The sequence below is a fragment of the Canis lupus genome, chromosome 34 (genome assembly GCF_011100685.1).
Source record: "Canis lupus familiaris isolate Mischka breed German Shepherd chromosome 34, alternate assembly UU_Cfam_GSD_1.0, whole genome shotgun sequence".
Classification (NCBI taxonomy): domain Eukaryota; kingdom Metazoa; phylum Chordata; class Mammalia; order Carnivora; family Canidae; genus Canis; species Canis lupus.
This window is the reverse complement of record NC_049255.1, coordinates 12,014,930-12,036,541: the sequence shown is the minus strand read 5'-3', so window position 1 is coordinate 12,036,541 and position 21,612 is coordinate 12,014,930. Positions and strand designations below refer to the sequence as shown.

Sequence of the window (21,612 nt, the reverse complement as noted above, 5' to 3'; positions counted from 1 at the left end):
TGTTAGGGCTTCAACATGTGGATTTGGGGGACACAAGTAAGTTCACAGTTATATACTCTTTTCTTCTTTCTAATTTCTGTGGGATCTGTAGTGATGACCCCTCTTTCACTCCTGATATTGGTCATTTATATTTTCTCTATTTCTTGATCACTCTGGCTGGAGGTTTATCGATTTTGTTGATCTTTTCATAGAACCAACTTTTGGTTCATTGATTTTTCTCTGTTTTAAGTTTTTCATTGATTTTTTCCTTCTTTCTTATTTCTATCCTTCTGCTTGATTTGTATTTATTTTCTTTTTCTAGTTACTTAAAGTAGAAGCTTAAATTATTTGAGATGTCTTCTTTTTTTCTAATATAAATGCTTAATAATATCAGTTTCCATCAAAGTATTGCTCAGCTGTGTCCCACAAAATCTGATATGTTGTTTTCATTTTCATTAAATTCAAAATACTTTAAATTTCTTTGAGACTTTCCTTTGACCCGTGGTTATTTAGAAGTGGGTTGCTTTCCAAATATCTGGGCATTTTCCATATATCTTTCTAGTTTAATCCCATCATTGTCACAGAACATATTTCATATGATTTCTATTCTGTTAAATTTGTTCAGGATTGTTTTAAGTCCCAGAATTTGGTCTATCTTGATGAATGTTCCATGTGCAAAGAATGCATATTCTGCTGTTGTTGAGTGGAGTGTTCTATAAATGTCAATCATTTCAGGTCTGTTATTGTTTCTAAATCCTTCCTGATTTTTGGTTTACTTGTTGTATTGATTACTGAGAAAGGAATGTTGTTGTTCTTGGTTATATTCCTTCTTCTCAAGTCTACTTTGTCTGATACTCATATACTCATACCCCCGCTTCTCTTGATTACTGTTTGCATGGCATACGTTCTCCTGTCCATTTACTTTACCTACTTATGTCTTTATATTCAAAGTGTGTTTCTTATATTTAAGCACGTTCGTGACATGTTTTCAAAATTTTCCTGGCCCTTCACACACAGGGTGGATGCTGTGTGTTGGGGCTCACCTCCATTTGAGGCCAGGTGAGGGCTCCTAGCCTTTGCTCCAAGTCTGTTGGCCCAGTGCCTAGCAATGAGTGGTCACTGCACACTGGTCTGCAGGATGTGGTGAGGGCTCAGACATCCACACTGCTTGGAAATATCAAGATTTTGATGCTATCCCCAAGGTGATAGGTGAGCTGACCAGTCTCAGGGCATAGATCCTGGGCTTCTCCTTGGGGACCTCCTCTTGTGTGCAGGCGCCATGTCCAGCTCTGCTGGTAGAGGCTGGTGGGTATGTGCAGCTGTGAGTTAGTGGCTAACATAGAAGTCCAGCACTATGGAGTTGAGTGGGAGATTTTACATACAAAAGAGGAAGCCTGTTGGCTCAGAAGTACAGAGCCATAGGGGAGGGTTGGGAAGAGGAAGAACACCCACCACAAACACCACCAAGAGAGGATGCACGCAGCTCCTGCGAGGAACAGCCCAGCCCAGTCAGAGCCCTGACACAGCAAACTGCTCCTTGGTACCTGAGCCGTATGTCCTGCTCACGGATGCCCATGGAATGGCTTCTGATTTCTGCGGGCAGGCTCAGGATATTTACTCAGGTGTAAGCGCTCTGAGCCAGGTGCAGGAGCACAGGGCTGTTTTCTGTACGAGTGTGGTGACTGAGGTCCTCAGGCCAGGCTTGGGGACCGTGATGCTGCTGGTCAAAGGGATAGATGTCACGGCCAAGGCTGTGTGTCCTCACTGAACCCTTCAGCATCTTTCTGCTGAGGGAAATAGGGTTTGAGTGGTTCACACTCACTGGCAGGCTTTGTGCTGGAAGTGCCCTGGGACATCTTATTCAGTGGGTGCTAGAGGAGGGGGACCGGCACGGGGTCAGTGTTGACTCCTCAATGAGGCATGCAGGCATGGGCCCTCTTCAACATAAACAACTTTATGCCTCCTTTCTCTTTTAGGGCCAGAGATGATGATTCCACCAGGGGAGTGCATGTATGCTGGAAGGAAAAGAAGGAAGCCCATTCAGAAACAGTAAAGTATCATGTCTTCTGTTTTTGCTGATTGTTACTGTTGAGGGGGAAGGTATTTGCGTTTTCATTGAAAGAAGCGAATTTGAGGAACAAAGTGAGTGAGGGGGAAGATTTGCTGAGTCTTCCTGATGGGTAGAGGGACTTGCAGCAACAGCGGCAGAACCAGGCTGGCAGGCTGCGCAGCTGGGAAGCCACTGCTGCCTTTCTTAGTGGGTTTGGGCTGCTTTCCTAACTTTGATTAGAAAATGAGGTTAGAGCCGAGTGACACCTTTTGGCCAGAAGTCAGCGTGGGGGCCTGAGACATCACTGTGACTGTTAGTGAGCACCAGCAACCCTCTCTGCCCTGGTGAAAGCCTGTCCTCACCAGGACACACCCACAGCCCATGTGTGAGCTTTGCCACAGGTGAAGGACACAGGGCAAGCTTTGTCCCCTGCCCATGGGCCTCTCCGAGGTTTGCAGAGTAGGGAGGGGAACCTGTAGTCCTAGTGCCCTAGACACAACGTCACTGCTCACAGTCCCTCTACTGGCCCGGTGGCGTTTAGGACACGGAGGTTTGAAGTCTGCAGTGGTGGCAGGAATTATGGGGCGTGGGGCTGCCTCTGGTCCTCCCGTGGGGAGGGTCTTGCAGCATATCCACTGTCGACTGGGGTTCTGCGTGTGTGACACAGCTCTGAGTGTGGGCATGTGCACTCAAAGCTCTCTGCAGTGGTGGCTGCACGTGGGCCTGTGTTTCTGTGACCCAGGCTGCCATCCTGGCTTCTGGTGGCGGCAGGATGGTGTGAGAGGTCTGCAGGGATGCAGCCACCACCACCTGAGGTTAGGCAGCAAAGGTTTGAGAGGCTGGACTTTGGGAAGTGGGTCTGTCACCTGAGCAGCCTCCCAGCTGCGGAGGTGAAGAGTGGGGCTAAGGCAGCCGAGTGTACCCCTGACAAGGTGGAGGAGCTGGGTGTTTCCATGGCCGGGTCTAGGATGGTGGTAGAACGGAGTCCTGCTTGTGTGCACTGGCCAGGAGTCATCCTGGTGAACATGTGTGCCGGCATGTTGGGTAAAGACAGAAAATCCTCCCAGCACATGCGTGTACCATGTTCCATGTGCTGGGCCATCTGGGGCAGGGGAGCTTTCCTGCTTTTGTTATGTTTTTGTTCCAATAACAGGGTCTGAGGTAATGAGTCTTTGAGGCATGTATTAGGAAGTCATTCATTTTACTTGATATTTTAAAGAGGTCTCGTGTTCATCTGATCCAAAACTCAGACCCTCAGCAGGTGCCTCCTGCCCAGTCACCGGCACTGACATGAGTAGTTTTTTGCGAGCCTGTCCCAAGAGTCTCCTGTATAAAGCAGCACGTACAGCCGCACAGTGTGCAAGCTTCCTCCGTTTGTTCAGGGTGATGGCATCGGCACAGTCGTCCTTCCATGTGGGTGTACACCCGTGCCTGCCCTGTGGCACCTGCATAGACTGTTTCACTGACGCTGAGAACCTCCGCCTCATTTTGCACGCATGCTCACAATCAGGTGGTAGTCTGCGATGGGTGCCACACAGCCTGGCGTGTTCGCATTGGCACCACCCTTACCAGGGCAGCCTCTCAGGGTTGTGTTTGGAGTGAGCAAACTTGAGGAAACAGGGGACTCTCCCAGCTGAGGCCTCAGCTGCAAACCCCCCATGGCAGTACCTGCCTGGGGCCCATCTGTGTCACTCCCATGGGACTCGGGGACGTGGTAAATGACCCAGACACGCTGAGGGGCACGCTGTCCGCTGTGCAGTGAGTAATGAACCCTTTGTCCATGACCTGGGACACGTGTGCCTGCCACCAGCAAGAGGAGCAAGAGGCAGAATCAAGTGCTGCCCAGCAGCTCACTTTCCTGGAAGGGGGAGCTCTCTGTCCACAGGCCAGGGCCGGGGATCATGAGGGGTGCCCCCACCCCAGGCTGCCAGGTGCTCTGGGCTCGCTCGTCCCTGTTCATCTCTCCTTCCTGCCCTGGGCACCCGGTGCTTTTCAGACTTTGGTCACTGGAATTTGCATTCTTCTCATAAGTCAGGTTAAAACACCACCTGGATTTCCTTTTCTGTAAACTGTGTTGATAACTTTTGCTCATTTCTCTATTGGGTTGTTTGTGTTTTTATGCTTCTTGAATCTTTGGAGCAGTTGTGTATTGGAGACACTAGTTCTTCAGTGTGTTTCCAATACATTCCTACAGTTTTGATTGTACTTAGTGTGTTCTTTTCTGTGCACAAAAGTTAATTTTTATGAGGTAGGACTTATTAATCTTTTCCCTTGTGACTGATTAATGTTACGTGGAAGTTTGGAAGATCTCCCTGCTATAAGCTTATGAGGGAATTTTCAGTATTTTCTCTACATTTTTATGGATCCCTAATACATGTTTTAAATTTTCAAGCACTTGGAATTTTTCCTGGTTTGTGGTCAGGGTCTGAATCTGCCTCTTTTCACGTGACGACTGCTTGCTCCCAATGCTGCCGACAATCGGTTTCTTCCCCACAGGTTTGAAAGGGTCTTGGGCATTTAAGCCTGGGGGACATTTAAGTTGGGGGTCGGCGATGAGAGACCGTGGGGTAGCTCCAAGTCCACCTGGCTCCTAGCATGTCTGTGTGTCCTGACGGCTGCTGTGTCTGTCTGCTCCGGGGGGCTGCCAGGTGTGTGCTTGTTAGCACAATGCCTCTCTCGGGACCCGTTCTAGGGAAACTGGAGGTCAGAGATTTGTTTTTGATGTCTGAGTGCAGGGCACCCATGCCGGCCACCCCTCCTGGATGTGAGCCAGCATCCCTGCCCGCTCTGGCTGCGCCAGCTGCTCCGTGGCCTGTTTGTTGCAGTGCCATGCCCGAGGGCTCTGGGGCTGTCGTCGGCCCTGTCCTGTGGTCCATGCGAGCCTGTCTTCTCTCCTGGAAGGGGTCAGTGATGAAAACTGTGGAGCGTGGGATGGACGGAGGAGATGCATGGGGCCTCATCCTGGGGGCCTCGTCCCGGGGGCCTGGTCCTAGGGGCCTGGTCCTGGGGGCCTCATCCCGGGGGCCTGGTCCTGGGGACCTGGGCCTGGGGGCCTGGTCCTGGGGTCTCGTCCTGGAGGCCTGGCCCTGGCGGGCTGTAGGCCATGGGCGGCCAGCCGGAGCCTTCTCCCCATGGTGCCTGGAAATGCTCTTGTGCACTCTTACCCACCTATGCTGTGGTGTCAGCCCCGTGGGTCTGATTGCTCTCTGGGTCTGGCGCTGTGAGGTCCCGGAGCTGTTTGTTGCTTGTACTTTTCTCTTATAGGGCTGTGACTGAAGGAGATGGAGCTGTGCGTGTGTAGACGCGGTGTGCTCATCACGGTAACCAACACAGGATCATACCACAGTGCACTCGGCACAGGCTGTGCCTGCCTTCACTACCATCCAGGCAGTCCTGAGGTGCTCTGTCCTGCAGCCTGCCTTGCGTTTTTGGAATTTTTTTTTTTTCATTTTTGGAATTTTCTGACTGGAATCACACACCATCATGTTGGGCTTCCTTCCCTCAGCAGGATCTTGAGATTCATCCGCAGCTTGTGTGTGTGGAGGGAGGGCCTGTTTACCGCCAAGCGGCACTGCCATGTTGGGGGCACCGCTCTGTCTTCTCACCAGCAGATGGATGTTCAGGTGCTTCCAGGTTTGGGCCTGGAAGCTGCCGTGAATGTCTATGTACGAGTCTTCGTGTGGATGTGTTTCCATTTCTCTTGGGTAAATGCCCAGGGGGTGGGATTTCTGACATCCCCGGCAGATGCGAATTGACTTTTAGGAAACCACCAAGCAGCTGTGCCATCTCGAGTCCCAAGCACTTGGGGGCTGGGGCTGCTCGGCCTCCCAGGCTCTCGTCTGCCCTTCCCTAGTGGTGCTGGCACCTGTTCGTGTGCCAGTTTGCCATCCGCAGATCTTCTCTGGTGAAGGGTCTGTTTATATAATTTGCCTTTTTTCTTATTGGGTTGTTTATCTTCTTATTGAATCGTAAACCTTCTTTATGTATTCAGGGTACAAGCTCTTAGGCACATTTCCCGCCAATCTTTGGTTTCCTTTTTCATTTTGTTGTCTTTTTTTCTTTTCTTTTTTTTTTAAGTAATCTCAATGCGCGACGTGGAGTCGAGCTAAGATCAAGCCTTGCATGTCCACTGACTGAGCCAGCCAGGTGCCCCCTTTTCATGCTCTTAATGGTGATTTTCAAAAGACATGAAAAAATGTTGATGAAGATACATTTTTTCTTTTATGATTTTGAGTGTGTGAGTCTTCTAAGCATCCTGGGATTATCCCAAGGTCTCAAAGATTTCTCTTGTATTTTCCTGCGATTTAGGTCTATGACCCACTTTGAGTTCTTCTGGGGGTTGTGTGAGGTGAGGGCTGGTGTTCACTTGTCTCCGTGGGCGTCCAGTAGACCAGCCCCATTTACTGAAAGGACTTTCTTTCTGTATTCAATTGCTGTAATATCTTTGTCAAAGGAATTGGGCTTATTTCTAGACGTCCTGCTCTGGTCCTTTTTTCTATATGTCTATCTTCTCTGTAGTAGCAAACCATCTTGAATATTGCAGATTTACAGAAAGATGAAAATCAAAAGGATAAGTTCTCTCTAATTGTGTATTTTAATTGGCTATTCCTGGTTCTTTGTATTTCCATGTAAATTTAGAACCATCTTGCCAGTTTCTGTGAAAAGTACTGCTGGGATTTTGATTGTGATGACATTGAATGTAGAGCTCAGTGCGGGGAGCATTGCCAGGTTTGCTGCAGGTATTTTACATTTTGGGCTCAGGGCTCCCCTGCATCTGAGCCGTGGCTCTTCTGGCCTTGCTCCCATGCTCATGCTCGTGGCGCCGGCCTCTTGTCCTGCCTCACCTCCCGCTCATCCACCCCGGTACTTGCAGCTGCCTGCACAGGCTGTCTGCCTCCACCCCCCTCACGCCCCTGGACAAGAAGTGGGACGATTCCTGCTCTGGTCCGTGGGGCTGCGGACAGGGCTCATAGAACCTCTGAAGGAGCTTTTCTGGTGCCCGATTCTCTGGCAGGCCTCTGGGAGCCAGCTCACTCTCAGGTACCACTGTGTCCCCTTCTCTGACCATCACACCCATACTGGGCACTGCCAGGACTCTCGGGACTCCACACTAAAAAGACAAATAACCCCATGAAGAAATAGGCAAAGGACTCGGGTAGACATTTCTCCAAAGAAGACACATAGATGGCTGACAAGCCTGTGAAAAGATGCCCCTCGTTATTGGTCGTGAAGGAAATTCAGATCAAACCACAGTGATGTTTGATCCTCCCTCCACTGCAAATGGCTGTTCTTTGGGAAAAGGAAAATAATGTGTCATCTAGGATATGAGCCACGGAACCCTCATGCGTTGCGGGTAGGGGGAGCATCTTGGCAGGTGCGACTGCGGCGGCACAGAGTCTGGCAGGTCCTCCGAAGGTGAAGCATGATGACCATGCTGACCCTGCTGTCCACTGCTGGGCATGTGCCAGAGAGAACTGGAAACTAGGTTTGCACAAAGTTTTAGGCTGGAGTGTTTACTGCAGCATCGTGTACAGTGTCCAGACGGCCGCCCGCTGGGGAACAGCTGAGTGCAGCGTGTCCATCCACATAGTGGAGCACTTGTCACCTGAAAACAGGAGCCGAGTCCTGATCACCACAGGTGCATCTTGAAGACATGACCTTATGTGGGAGAAGCCCGATGCGAAGACTCACATGGTAGGATTCCGCATGGATGAAATGTCTAGAACAGTGAGTCCATGGAGACCTAGGACAGCTTGTGGTCGCCAGGGGCTGGTGGCAGGATCAACGGGGAGAAACTGGAAGATGGGTCCAGGGTTTTATTTGGGACGATGAAATGGTTGGGAACTTGATAGACACGTGGCTACATGGCACCATGAGCGTACATTTTAAAATGGTCAGTGTTATGAGAAAAAACAAAGACCAAGAGCAAGACATGGCATCTGGGACTGGAGGCTTCTATTGGTCCTCAGAGGCCTGGGCTACAGACTCTGCAGAGCAGGGCTGTGCCACTGTCTCTCCCAGACACGTGGGCCACCAGACCTCCGGTACTTGTGAGTGACAACTGGAATTTCTGGACAAGAGAGACCCCCCGCCCCTAAAAGCAGCAGGTGCTGTGACTCCAGGGAAGGGGGCTCTGGGAGCCAGGCGACCCTGTTGCAGAGCTTGCCAGCGGCCCCTCCTGTGCAGCTACCCCCACCCCCCTTGCTGGCTGCCACTGTAGGTTCAGATGCTTTTATGTGGGTGATACTTCCAAAGGGCCCCTAAGGAGCTGGGGACAGGGAGGGATGGGGGAGGGCGGGGCCAGGGAGGGCCGCCTCTGGGCGCAGCTGGGATCTACATCAGCTTCACCCAGCACAAGGATGCAGATGGGGAAGCATCCTTCCCTGGATAGGAAGGGGGACCCGGTTGTAGGGGAGAGCAGATCCATGTGGACTTCCCGGCTCACTGCAGCACAGCCCAGGGCCTCTGGGCCTCCAAGGGGGCGCCCAGGCCTTTCTCCTCAGCCCCTTTCAGCCTTGCTGTGTGGAGGAGAAACTGAGCCCAGAGGGGCCAGTCCTGTGTTTGAAACCAGCCTGAAGCAGGCTGAGCATGTGCAGCCTGGGCCGGGGCTCCCCCTCCCACTCGGGGGAAAGTCAGCATGGAGAGGTCGAGAAATGTGCCGGAGCCGCACAGCTTGCTCCAGCTGTGCTCCCTGGAGGCCTGCTCTCAGTTTCTAAGTGCCCTTCCGGGTCATGGGTCCCTGCTTCCTTGGGCTCAAGATCCGGAGACTCTTGTCCCTTGCAGCACCATTTTTCTTTAGAAGCTGATGGCACGGTAAGGTCACTTCTGGGGACAGGTTTGCCCCCCACGGGTGACGGGCCCTGGGGGGACTCTGACTGTGGCTGCTTCCCCGCAGGAGGCCTGCCACAGGGGCCGAGAAGTCAAACCCGTCCAAGCGGCACCGCGACCGCCTCAACGCTGAGCTGGACCACCTGGCCAGCCTGCTGCCACTTCCTCCTGACATCGTGTCTAAGCTAGACAAGCTTTCTGTCCTGCGTCTCAGCGTCAGCTACCTCAGGGTGAAGAGCTTCTTCCAAGGTAGGACTCACCTGTGCCCATGTGTGCCTGACTGGGTGTCACCTGTGCCCACCTGGGTCCCACCCTCCTTTGCTGGATGGGGTAGTTCGTACCTCCTGTGTCGGGGAGTCAGAGGAGTAGCCACTGAGTTCTGATGAAGCAGAGAGGCTGTGTGAAGGGCAGCAGTTGGGCCTCCCCTGCTTGGCTCCCTCCCAGCCTCAGAGGCCCAGGGAGGTCGGCCTCTGGGGGAGCAGGGCCGCGGCTGAGCTCGGGAGGCCAGGGGCCCCTATTAGCAGGTGTAACTGTTGGTGGCCAACCTCTGTGTGCCCTGGGGGTGCTGTAACTCTGGCCAGGCCCAGCCCCGCTGCACGAGGGCTCCCTGGCCTCTCCAACTGTCACGGTGGCTGTGGGTGGCTGCTCTCCTACATCTGATGCTCTGGGCCAGGACTTGCTGTCCATGTGGCCGGGTCCAGCTCCTGGGAAAGAAGTGTGGCTGTCCCCACCCTGTTTCAGAGCCTGTGACTGTTGCCATCATCCCTAACTAAGTCCTAACTTCTCATAAAATCATGACTTCCCATGTGTATTTGGAGTAGAAGAAAGCGCAAAGGGGCAGATATGGCCTAATGATTGTGGGGCTGCGGTGAACAGCAGAGGCCGTGCTCCCCCTCAGGCCTTGGGGTTTGCTTCTGCACATCTTCACGCTGCTCAATGAAGTGCCCCCGATGTCCTGTCATGGAAAGGCCACCCACTCTTGAGGGGAGGCCGAGGGCCCTGGGCTGCATGGCCCTCAGGTTTCCTGAGCCAGGCATGGTCCTGGGGCGGGTGCCCAAGGCATCGGCCATGCCCAGAACCCTCTAGGGCATCCGCTTCCCTGGGTCCTCAAGCCCCCCACTGCTACTGCCTCGCCTGTTCCCGGCAGGCCTGTGAGATGTGACAGGCTCAGCCCAGGTCAGTCTTCACTAAATGACACACTTCCTTTGGGTTAGAAGGGTACTCTCCAGGTTCCATACCCAATATCTATGGCTGGTGGCGACATTGCAACTACTGCAGAAGTGGTCCGGAAGGTGGCAGGGATGGTGGGGCCGAGGACTGCACTGGCTCCCAGTGGAGGTGGCCAGGAGGGTCCCTGGGCTGGAGGGCTTCCTGGAGGAGGCAAGGGGCAGGTGCTGTCTGCAGGCTGTCTGAGAGTTTGGCCCGGAGCCGCTACAGTCCTGTCTCTTGAGTGGAGCCCCTGGGTCTGGGCCTCTTCCCAGTAGCAGCTGGTACCCTGGCTCTCGGGACAGTGCCTTCCCCCAGCCTGGACCATGTCCCTCCAGCTCCATCCTCCAGGGCAGCTGTATGCGGTACACATTTCTGTTCCCCAGCCTCCAGGCCACAGGCTTCTTGTCCTCTCACTGTCCACAACTGCCCACATCCCCCTCACTGTCCCAACCCCCTCACAGCCCCTCACCGTCCACATCCCCCCACGTCCCCTCTCACCGTCCATGTCCCCTGTGTCCCCTCTCACCATCTGCATCCCCCCACGTCACCCCACATCTCCCCTCACATCCCCTCTCACCATCTGTGTCCTCCCATGTCCCCTACATTCCCCCAGGTCCGCTCTCACTGTCCAAGTCCCCCCACATCCCCTCTAACCTTCCCTGTCCCCCCATGTCCCCCTCACCATCCTCATCCTCCCCTGTCCCCCTCACTGTCCTTATCCTCCACATCCCCCTCACCATCCCCATCCCCCCACATCCCCCTCACTGTCCTCATCCTCCATGTCCCCCTCACCATCCCCCCAGGTCCCCTTCACTGTCCCCATCCCCTCCACATCCCTCTCGCCGTCCGCGTCCCCCCCACATTTCCTCTCACCCTCCGTGTCCCCCCTACATCCCCCTTCACTGTCTGTGTCCCCCCCACATCCCCCCTCATTTTCCGTGGCCCCCACATCCCCTCTCACCGTCCCCATCCTTGATGTCCGCCCTCACCATCCCCATCCCCCCACGTCCCCTCCACTGTCTGCATCCCCCCACATCCCCCCCACTGCCCACGTCTCCCCCACATCCCCCCTCACCTTCCCCCCAACCGTCCTCTTCCTCCCACATCCCCATCACTGTCACCATTCCCCCACGTTCCCCTCACTGTCCCCATCCCCCCACATCTCCCCTCACCGTCTGTATCCCCCCCATGTCCCCTCACGGTCCCTGTCCCCCTCATGGTCCCCGTCCCCCCATACCCCCCTCACTGTCTGTGTCCCCCCACGTCCCCCTCACCGTCCTCATGCTCCCATGTCCCCCTCACCGTCCCCATCCCCCCATGTCTCCTCTCACCTTCCCTGTCCCCCTCACTGTCCCCATCCCCCCACGTCTCCCCTCACCTTCCATGTCCCTCCACGTCCCTCTCACCATCCACATCCCCCCATATCCCCTCTCACCATCCCCATCCACCATGTCCTCTCTCACCATCCACATCCCCCCATGTCCCCTCTCACCGTCCACGTCCCCCCATGTCCCCTCTCACCATCCACATCCCCCCATGTCCCCTCTCACCATCCACATCCCCCCAGTCCTCTCTCACCGTCTGCGACCCCCCCAAGTCCCTGTCACCATCCCTGTCCTCCTCCATGTGTACATGTTGTCTCATTGTCCTCCCAGTGTCCACATCTGGTCATGCCGTCTCTTGCTGGTGCTCAGGTATTATAGGTGTTGGGGCCTGATGACCTTGGGACCTTGGGTCTCCGAAGGGCCAGGAAATCCCACAGATGAAAAGGGACATCTACATGGGTCCTGAGGGTCTGGTGTCCTTCCTGTCCGTGTTCTGAGCAGAAACTGAGAATAACATCCCTTCAGGGGATTCAAAATACTTTTAGAATGAAAAATCAGCAGTAGAGCCTCCGTGTGGGGTTGGGGCTGTGTCGTGTTAGGCCAGCCTTGGGCTCAGTGTTGGGGGGGCCTCATGGAGACCCATGGGGGACTGTCCAGACCTCTGCCGGCCCCTCCTCGTGTCCTCTCAGGGAGGCTGCGTGCCCATGCCTGGGACTGCTTGGCGGTCACTCTGAGCCCCGGGGTGTTGAGGTCCATTTACTGGAGTGACTCAGAACATTTTGGAAGCTGCAGGACGAGGGTGTTTTCCCAGGTTTGTGATGTGATGAGGGAATTGAGCCAGTCATCCAGACTGTGGTGGAGAACGGGGGCATGGGGGCCAGGACGCACAGAGGATGAGTCTCCCAGCTGGCCTTCGTGAAGCACCCCTGCTCTGATTGGCCACCATGGCTCTGCCGCGGCCTGTCTGGTCGGCTCAGGCCAGGCATGGGGCTGCCCGGTTGGGGCTGGCGATTCACCTGCCCCTCCTGATGTGCCCTTGCTGACCTCACCTCCTGGCTGGGCGGTTGGGAGGGGACCAGGTCCCTCCCTGGACGGATCCAGCCATGACCGGCCAGGGGTCTGGTCTCAGCAAGGCTCCAGGGTATTGTGTCCGAGAGTTCAGGCCGCTGTCCGAGTGTGTGCCCGAGGCCCACCTCCTCTGAGCCAGGAGCCCGCGATGTCTCGGTCCGCACGCCTCCTGCCGGTGCAGGTGGACGCCCTTCGCGTATGCCGGGCCTTCAGAGGCACCCTGGCCTTGCGGCGGGTCGCCAGTCGGAGCTCACCACTGTGTGGAGGCCGTGGCTCAGCGTCAGAACAAACCTGAGTTCTTTGCCTCACCTTTTCCACCAGGGATTCTAGAGTGTGATGTCTCCAGCTGTACATTTTAGAGGAAGTTCTAAAAACTTCCTTGAATTCAGCTCCACTGTGTCATTGTAAAAAAAGTCAGGCTACAGAAATTGGATCTTAATCTGTGCTTCCTGCCTCAGAAATAGATGAACTAATTTCATTAAAGCTTCCATAAAATGGCACCTCTGGGAAGCATTGGCCTGGAAGATTTTAGCTCAAAGGGTAATAATGCCTGGAAATTTGCCTATAATATTTAGTTTAGTGTTGGTTTTCAAGGATTTTCAAAAGGCAGCAGGGTTTTTAGTTTTATTTACATTGTCTTCGCATTGGTAACATGCCACCAACCCCTCCGTCCACACACAGTTGGGATTTCACTGTTCACCCGTGGGGGCTGGGCAGAGTAGAGCCGGATCCCCCTGGATGGGGGCCCAGGAAGCCCCAGCGCCCCCTCACTGATGCCCCTGGCCAGTCCAGGCCTCTTCCCAGGCAGCAGCTCTGCCATGTGGGCCCCTGTGGGACACTTGCTAGCTGCAGGGACAGGCGCCCGTGGTGGAGAACCACCGCTCACAGGTGACAGTGGGCCCCAGGTCCACCCACTGCAGGGCCCTGATGCTGAGGAGAACCAGGTCAGAGAGGGGACAGTGTTGACAGACAAGGCCAAATGAGGAGGGAAGGGTGGAAAGCCACTCTGGCTCCTGTGGGAGCAGAGATGCCTCCCCCAGGTCAGGGCTGCCTGCAAGTCCTGTTGGGGCCTCCCATCCATTTGCCTACTCTGTTCCACATGCCGCAGGAAGCCCTGTAGGATCTGGGCCCCTGCTTACCTGCTGGGTGCATTCTGAAGCCTGCTGGTCAGGAGGGTTATGGTGCCTGGGGCCTCCCAGAGAGGCCATGCCCGTGAGGCGGGTCAGGAAGGCAGCCCTCTGGATGGTCTTGGGACCCGTGACTGGAGCATCTGTGGCTCAGCTGTATCACAACTATTTTCGGCTGCCCCTAGAACTACCCTCCTCTTGATGAGCCCTATCCTGGACTGGACATTTGCACCCCACCCACCCCGCCCCGGGTGTACACACTGAGGCCCTGCCCCCGTGTGGCTGTGTTTGGAGATGTGGCCTCAGGAGTATTAAGGTTTAACCAGGCCCTGCTGTAGATTCCATCCCACAGGATATTAGGGTCCATCTGAGAAGAGTGGCCAGAGGACACCCCCCACCCCCATCTGTAAGTCAGGAAGGGAGCTTTCACCAGGAACCGAATCTGTTGATGTCCTGATCTTGGACCTCAGCCTCCAGACCTGTGAGGGGAACCTGTCTGCACAGGGCAGCCTGAGCTGGGTGAGAAGAACCGTCTGAGGCCTCCTCCGCTCTTATGTCCAGTGGACCCATCCCCCCGGGATGTGGACGTGGGTCACTGCTGCCTCTATCCCTCCTCCCACCACTGCAGGAGGCCCCCTCCCTGTGCCCCTTCCTCTCTATCCCTAACACTTTCTAGAAGATGGCTCCTGGGGCATTTCCAGCAAAGATGAACTAGTGTTGAGTTATTCAGGATGGAGCTCCTGCCCCCATGCCTGCGGCCACCAGCTTCTAACCCCAGGCCCCAGGAAGGTCCCCCACTAGTCGTCAGATCATTCTTGATTATTTTTTATGCTGTTTTATTTCCCGTCCCACATCTTAATCACTTCCAGGAAGAGGAGCAGCCATTTGCTGGCCTGTGCATGCACTGACTCCCTCCTGCCCTCCCGCTACTTGCCTCTGCTCAGGACCAGAAGAAGGATCAGGATCAACACAAAACAGCTCTGAGTTTTTTCTCTCCCTGCCCAGCAAACCTCCTTTGTGGCTGGCTTCTCCCCCGCCCTCTAAGAGCCAGGACAGCCCCGATGTTTTTGGTCCCTTCAGGGAATTCAGTGTCTCTCCCCGACCCCTCTCCGCCCATCACATTGGCTCCTTAAACAGGCTGAGCTTGATATTAGCAGGATCTGTATTTCAAGTGTGAGCCTTCTCCCCACCCTCACCTGGGGCCTCTCCTCTTGATCCTGCCCCCGGGGTAGCTGTGGTCTCTTGCCCTTCCATTCAGCACAGCAGCAGGAAGGAGAGGTGAGGGTTCAGTGAGGTCCTATGTGGTCAGCAATTCTGTAAGCTGGCAGGCAGGGCTCAGTGGGGTCCCGGGGGTTGTCTGCTGCAGTTGGTCACACCGGTGCTCTATCCTCTCCAGCGGATCCCTGGCACCTCCTTTCTTAGCCTCAAGTGTCAGACGGTGCCTCTAGCCTCTTTTGTTGAGGCCTCTGCTCACATCTTCAGGCACCTTCCCAGGCCAGTTTTGGGGCATTGTGGCCCTACCTGCTCTCCAGGAAATGAGTACCTTGGACTCACCAGGTTGTCAGGTGGCACTTCCCACATCCCTGCATCCTGAGTGCCTCCAGGAGCTTTAGGTATTGCCTTTGTCCTTTGGATTTCTTGAGTGTAGAGAGACAGCAGTCTTTGGGGCCTCCACCAGCCCCTGCTGGCACATGGCAGGCCCTCAGAGGGGTCCTCATGAAGCCCCTCTCACTGGGCATGAGGTGAGGAGAGAAGGCCCCCACCCATCTCCTGCTGCAGGTGGAGGCACATGGGACTCACAACACAGCCCCTCCAAGGAGACTCTCCTCCCAGCCTTGAGCACCATTTGTCTCTGACACTTCCCTTGCAACCCTACCTAGGTCACCTGGGACTTGGATATAGTTGGCACCTGTTGTCTTGGGGCCTCAACTCTTGCAGATGGAAAGAGTTCCATATTAACAACCTGTTATAAGGCAAGAAAACAGAAGAGCCACTGTGATCTCCATCCATTTAGCATTTAGAGTCTAGTAGGGAATTCTGCTACCAAACATATAGTTTCTTCTGTTTCCAAACATACAATGGACCAGTAACCAATCAATCATTCTGCTGCTAACAGCCCAGAATGCAAAGATAGATATCTGAAACCTGTTAAGATATATCGATGGGCCAGCAAGAAATTAAGGAATACTCAGAGACCAAAAACTAAGTGAAGTTAAGAACCCAAAGAGAATCTTATAAAAGGAAGTTTTAAAGGACTTCATGCAGAAGGAAGGGAATTCCAGGTGGAGACTTGGAGTGGAGGTGGAAGGAAGAACAGGAGGTAGTGACTATGTGGGCAGATTGAAGCAAACACTGACTTTGTAAAATGGAAATAATGATGTGTTGTAAGAACAAAATGAGAGAGAGAGAGAGAGTAAATTCCTAACCATAAAAGCATATAGAAGTGGAGAAGAGGACTTGAGGCACAGACTTCAGTGGTTCATGTATTAATTTCCTGGGAAAGTTGATGAGGTAATTCTACATACAACATCCAGGATAGTCATCAGGATGAAAGAAATGGAGTTTCCTTTCAAACTAGTGGAGAGAAAAAGTAGAATGAGAAAATGTAACCAATCAAGAAAAGACAAGAAAGGAGAAAACAGAGATGTGGAAGTGTGGAATGGGAAACATGAAATCCCAAGTATGTCACAAATCACAGTAAATGTGAAATTTACTAAACATGCCAACTAGAAGATGAGTATTATTAGAGTGGATTACTATGTCAGCTTATAACAGCATGGAAAGAGTGAAAGGAAAAGGATGGAAAAAATATGTTGGAAAAATGTTAACTGAAATCTGATGAAGCCATTTTAATGTAAAAAATTTGACTTTGGGTTAAAAATATTACTGGAGATCATGAGGGAGTCACTACATAATGATTTTAAAACTTTAAATCAACTAAAAATTTAAATTGAGGGATGCCTGGGTGGCTTAGTGGTTGAGCGTCTGCTTTCAGCTCAGGGCGTGATCACGGACTCCTAGGATCAAATCCCACATCGGGCTCCATGCAGGGAACTTGCCTCTCCCTCTGCCTTTGTCTCTGTCTTTCTCTGCGTCTCTCATGAATAAATAAATAAAATCTTTAAAAAATTTTTGATCGGAAAAAATTTAATCAAGTACTAAAATAATTGTAAATTTGTGTGCTTCTTGTAACATAACCTTAAAAATAGAAAACAAAAATTAACAGAACTATATAGAAAAATATGTGAATTTATCATCATGAAAGATTTTAAGTACTTCTCAGTATTTAATAGATCAAATAAGTACAAATCAGTAAAGATTCTAGATTTCAACAATGCAAAAGGGGTTAGTGTAAAGGACATGCACGAAACATTATACTCTGAAACTATAGATTTCACATCTTTTCAAACCCCCATGAAATTTGTAAATATACTGAAAACATATTGGTCAATAAAGCAAGTCTCAATAAATTGCAAAAGACAAGATCATGACAAATTCATATTAAGATCTCAGTGCAGTTGAGCTAGAAATCATAATAGAAAAACAACTTGAACCCTTATGAAATAAGGGAAATAAACACACTTGTAAATAACTTGTAGATTAAAAAAGAAAACATTATGTAATGAAGAAAATATTTACAAATCAAAATGTGTACTGTACAGCTGAAGCAATCCTCAATTATAAATAACCTTATGAGTTTATATATAAAAGAAGAAAGGTGGAAAATTAATGAACTAAGTATTCAGTTTAGTAGCTCTGATAAAGAAAAGCAAAATAAACAAAAAGAGAGTCAAAGGAAGAAAATAATAAAGGAGAAGATACTGGAGAAATGGAAAAGAAATATACAACAGAGTTCCTCTACAATGATAAAATTTATAAAGATCTGGTGAGGTTGAATGAGGAAAAAGGAGTAAAGAGTATTAAGGATGTAAAGGGAACTTGATTATAGATGCTACAGATATTTAAAAGATAATTTGAGGGGCTCCTGGGTGGTTCAGTCAGTTAAGTGTCTGCCTTCGGCTCAGGTCATGATCCCAGGGTCCTGAGGTCAAGCCATATGTCGGGCTCCCCACTCAGCAGGACATCTGCTTCTTCCTCCCCCTCTGCCCTTCCCCTATGCTCCTGCATGTGCGCTCACTTGCTCTCTCTCTCTCTCTCTAACAAATGAATAAAATCTTTTTAAAAAAAGATAATTTGACGCTAGTATGAACAAATTTATGCCTATAAATTTGAAAACATAAATGAACACATTGCTAGAAATATAGCTCATTAAAATTGACTCAAGAAGAAACAGAAACCCTAAGTAGTCATTTGACTATTAAAGACATTGATTTAGAGGGCAACTGGGTAACTTAGTCCATCAAGCATCTAACTCTTGGTTTTGGCTCAGGTCATGATCTCAGGGTTGTGAGTTTAAGCCCCATGTTGGGCTCCATGCTCAGCAGAGTCTGCTTAGGATTCTTTCCCCTGCCTCTACCTCCCCTTCTGCCCCATCCCCGCTCCCACTCTGTCTTTTTTTCAAATAAATAAATAAATAATAAATAAATAAATAAATAAATAAATAAATAAATAAATAAAAAAAAAAATCTTTTTTAAAAAGCTGAAGAATGCCTGGGAGGCTCAACAGTTAAATGTCTGCCTGTGGCCCAGGTCATGATCCTGGGGTCCTGGGATGGAGCCCTGTATGGGGATCCTGAGCAAGGAGTCTAATTCTCCCTTTGCCTTTGCCTCTGCCCCTCCCCCTGCTTGTGCTCTTGTCTCTCTCTCTATCAAAATAAACAAATAAAAATCTTTATTAAAAAAAGTGAATTGGTAGTTAAAATGTAGGCCCAGATGGTTTTTAAAGCAATTTCTACTCAATATTAAAGGAAAAGTCATTCCGCTCTGTGCTGAATCCTTCAATTGGAATTGAAGGTACTGGAGTGAGCTTATGGTTTTCAAAATATAAAAATAGTTATAGACATAAATATGTGTACATGTGTGTGCTCTGCCCATTGGCAAGGTCTGAGGTGGATGTGAGTGAGCATAGGTCACATTCAGATCTTGGTTTCTAGATGCCAGTCACTGTCAAAAGGAGTTCAGGCCTCCTTCCAGAGTTGGAGCAGGTAAAGTACAGGTCAGCTTGGAGCATCTTGAGCCAGAAAGTGAGGCAGTGCTCAGAAAGATAGGAGACATGTCACAGGACACAGCCATCCCAAAGGGGCTCCCACTGGCCATGCCTGGACCATTTCAGCATTAAAATGAAAAAGGATAGGGCACCTTGATGGCTCAGTCGGTTATGTGTCCACCTTTGGCTTAGGTCATGATCCCAGGGTCCCGCATCAGTCTCTCTGCTCAGCAGGGTGCCTGCTTCTCCTCTCCACCTCTCCCCCCTACTCCTGCTCATGCTCTCTTTCTCTTGCACTCACTCAAATAAATAAAATATTTAAAAATAATTGAAAAGGAGTAGTAATAGACCATAACCCAGTGAATAAAATAGGATTCCATAAGCCCACACTGATCTGGATGAAGGCATGAAAGAATGATAAGAGGTAGCTCTCCTTGGAGCAGACTGCTGATATAGACAGGAGGAGACTGCTGATATAGACAGGTAGGGGCCTGGAGACAGAGGTGAGTTATAAAGTCAGTGGTCTCTAACCATTGCAGTAATAGCTCAGGCAGGAAATGTCCAGGCTAAAATCCGTCGGTGATAGTGGGGTCAGAAGTGGGATTTTTGTAGTCTTGAACTGTCTCCCAACAAACTACACATTCATGCCTAAGGGAAAAACTTATAATGGAGAAACCTCCTGTCCCAGATGACCAAATCCGACCCCATCGATAGTGGGGTATGCTGGTGTCACATGCTTTTCAACAGGACAGAGAAGAACACATCTTGTCTTGGGTGATGTTCCACTGAGGGGGGTAGACCTTGGTCTAACCACAGGGGACCAGACAGACCCAAACTGAGGGGCAGTTTGCAAAGGAACTGGCAATGATCTCCAGGGTCAAGGGCATAGAAGTCAGAGAGGACCAAGGACACTGAGCAGATAGACCCCCAGGACTCAAGCCCTGGCTGAAAGGGTGTTTGTGGGACTGTTGGTGAAATCTCCGAGAAAAGTGAGTTCTGCAATTTGTGCTAACCTTAGAGCTTTTCCGTAAGTTGGATGTTGTCTCAAGATAAAACATGAACACATGACCAAAAGGAGGGAGAAAGAAAACTGAAAACCTGAAAAGCTGCTCTGAGGTGTGAGTCACAGTGACTCTGGAGCAGGTGCAGGAGCAAGTCCTTAGAGGAGCCAGGGGCAATGGTGGGCGGGCGTGTGTCTGGGTGAGCGTGGCACATGCTGTTGGTCAGGCAGGTCACGTCTACACCTCTTAGGAGCACTTGGCATCTTCGAGCACCTTCAGTGGAGAGAGGACAGCTAGCACTTCCTGCAGACGGGGTCTGGGCTGCGCCGGGGGGCAGCAGGTGGGTGGGGACATCACACACAGGATGGGGCGCCCTTGAGCAAGGGGTGTCTCCCCGTGTCTCATTTGGGGGATGCCTCTCTGATAGCCCTGCTGGGCTCATTTCCTTGCCACCCGCCTCACCTCCCCCATCTCTCAGCTTCTCCAGGTGGTCACTCGGTGTCACCGAGCCGGCCTCCTCAGCCACGCTCCTCCCATCACGCCTCCCCCAAGCTGCTGGCAGAGCCTCCCCAGGAGTGCACCCCCGGGACAGGCTGGCCTGGTAGCCACTGCAGGAAAGGGTGCCTGTGTGAGCGAGTGAAGGACCGCGTCCCACAGAGGCCGCTGAGCACCGGGCCGGCCTCGGGCACTCAGGCCTCCACCTCCATTCAGTGTGCAGCATTGACGGAGAATGACGCAGGGCTGATAGGAAGCGCTCGCTCCACGGTGACGTGTGAGGATGACTCACACGCCAACCTCAAGTTGGGTTATTTGCAAGTTCGAGGTTATGTAACTGGAGGCTTCTTCATAAATTTATTATAAATTCATTCTTTATACATGAATCAGACGTTCTCTGGCAGCGTCGCTCCTCCAAACCTCGGGACACTGGGCCTGTAGGTACAGCCCTGGGACTGCTGGCGAAGACGCCACCGGGCGTGCCCCTGAGGCGCGAACTGCCGATCGCTAACCAGGGCTCCCTGAATCCGGGGCTGTAAGTGCCATGAGTCGTGTACGCTGCTGCTTCTCATGCATGCCAGGCAGGTGGTTATTCATAGAATAATTATTTGACTTTCTAAAAGCACCAGCATCCTTTTTGGGTTTTCTTTTGTTCTGTTTCACAAAATGTTTCTTGAACCCTGGCTGAGACTTCCCTTCTGATGTGTTGAAACTTAACAAAAATGCTCAACTAGCTGGCTTATTCCAGATGTTTCACACCATGAAGAGAATATGGATCTGCAACGTGTAATGTGCCTTTTTCTTTTTCTTCCCAAGGAGCTATTTTTGGTTGCATCTTGCTCTGGGAACTTAAGGGAAGAGTGTGTTTTCTCTGTGGAATGTGTGACCCAGGTTACACAGAGCACCCCCAGAAAGTGGTTGGAAATGTGTTCTTCTGACCAGAACAAGTGGATGGGGTGCCCACAGCCTCTCCATCATCCCTGGCCCCCAGGAGATGCGTTTTTTGTGGTGCTTTCTGAGTGGTATCAAAGTGAAGTCTCTAAAGCTTGCTGGTACATTTTGGAAGGTGTGGAAAGTGTGGAAAATGTTTATAGAAAACCAACAACTTGATGCAGTATAGACATCTCCAACTGTGTTCGCATTTTCTAAATGCAGTGCTTGCGAGAAACGAGCATGTTCATTTATACTCTCGATACTCTTTAACCCTTTCTCCCCATTGCAAATGTCCTGGAAGGACACATACTTGCCACAGCACACGTGCGGGGACTCTTGGCCGGGCTGTTGGCTCTCCCCCACGTGCAGGGCACGGGCATCTTCTGCTGTTGAACGCACCCACGCCACATGTCAGAAGCAACCTACGTAAAGTACTCTGCTTCTCCTGCTTTTCCTCAGACTCACTCTTATTGCCCAGGCCCCAGCACAG

General features: G+C 51.6%; 1 protein-coding gene across 1 annotated transcript in view; it reads left to right on the top strand.

Moving 5' to 3' along the window:
• Window positions 1-21,612, top strand: part of AHRR (aryl-hydrocarbon receptor repressor) — an 80,557-nt gene that overhangs the window by 7,548 nt on the left and 51,397 nt on the right. The window contains exons 2-3 of the mRNA XM_038583384.1: window positions 1,956-2,028; window positions 8,925-9,106. Coding sequence (XP_038439312.1) covers window positions 1,964-2,028; window positions 8,925-9,106 — 247 coding nt within the window. The 5' untranslated portion in view covers window positions 1,956-1,963. The remainder of the gene's footprint in view (window positions 1-1,955; window positions 2,029-8,924; window positions 9,107-21,612) is intronic.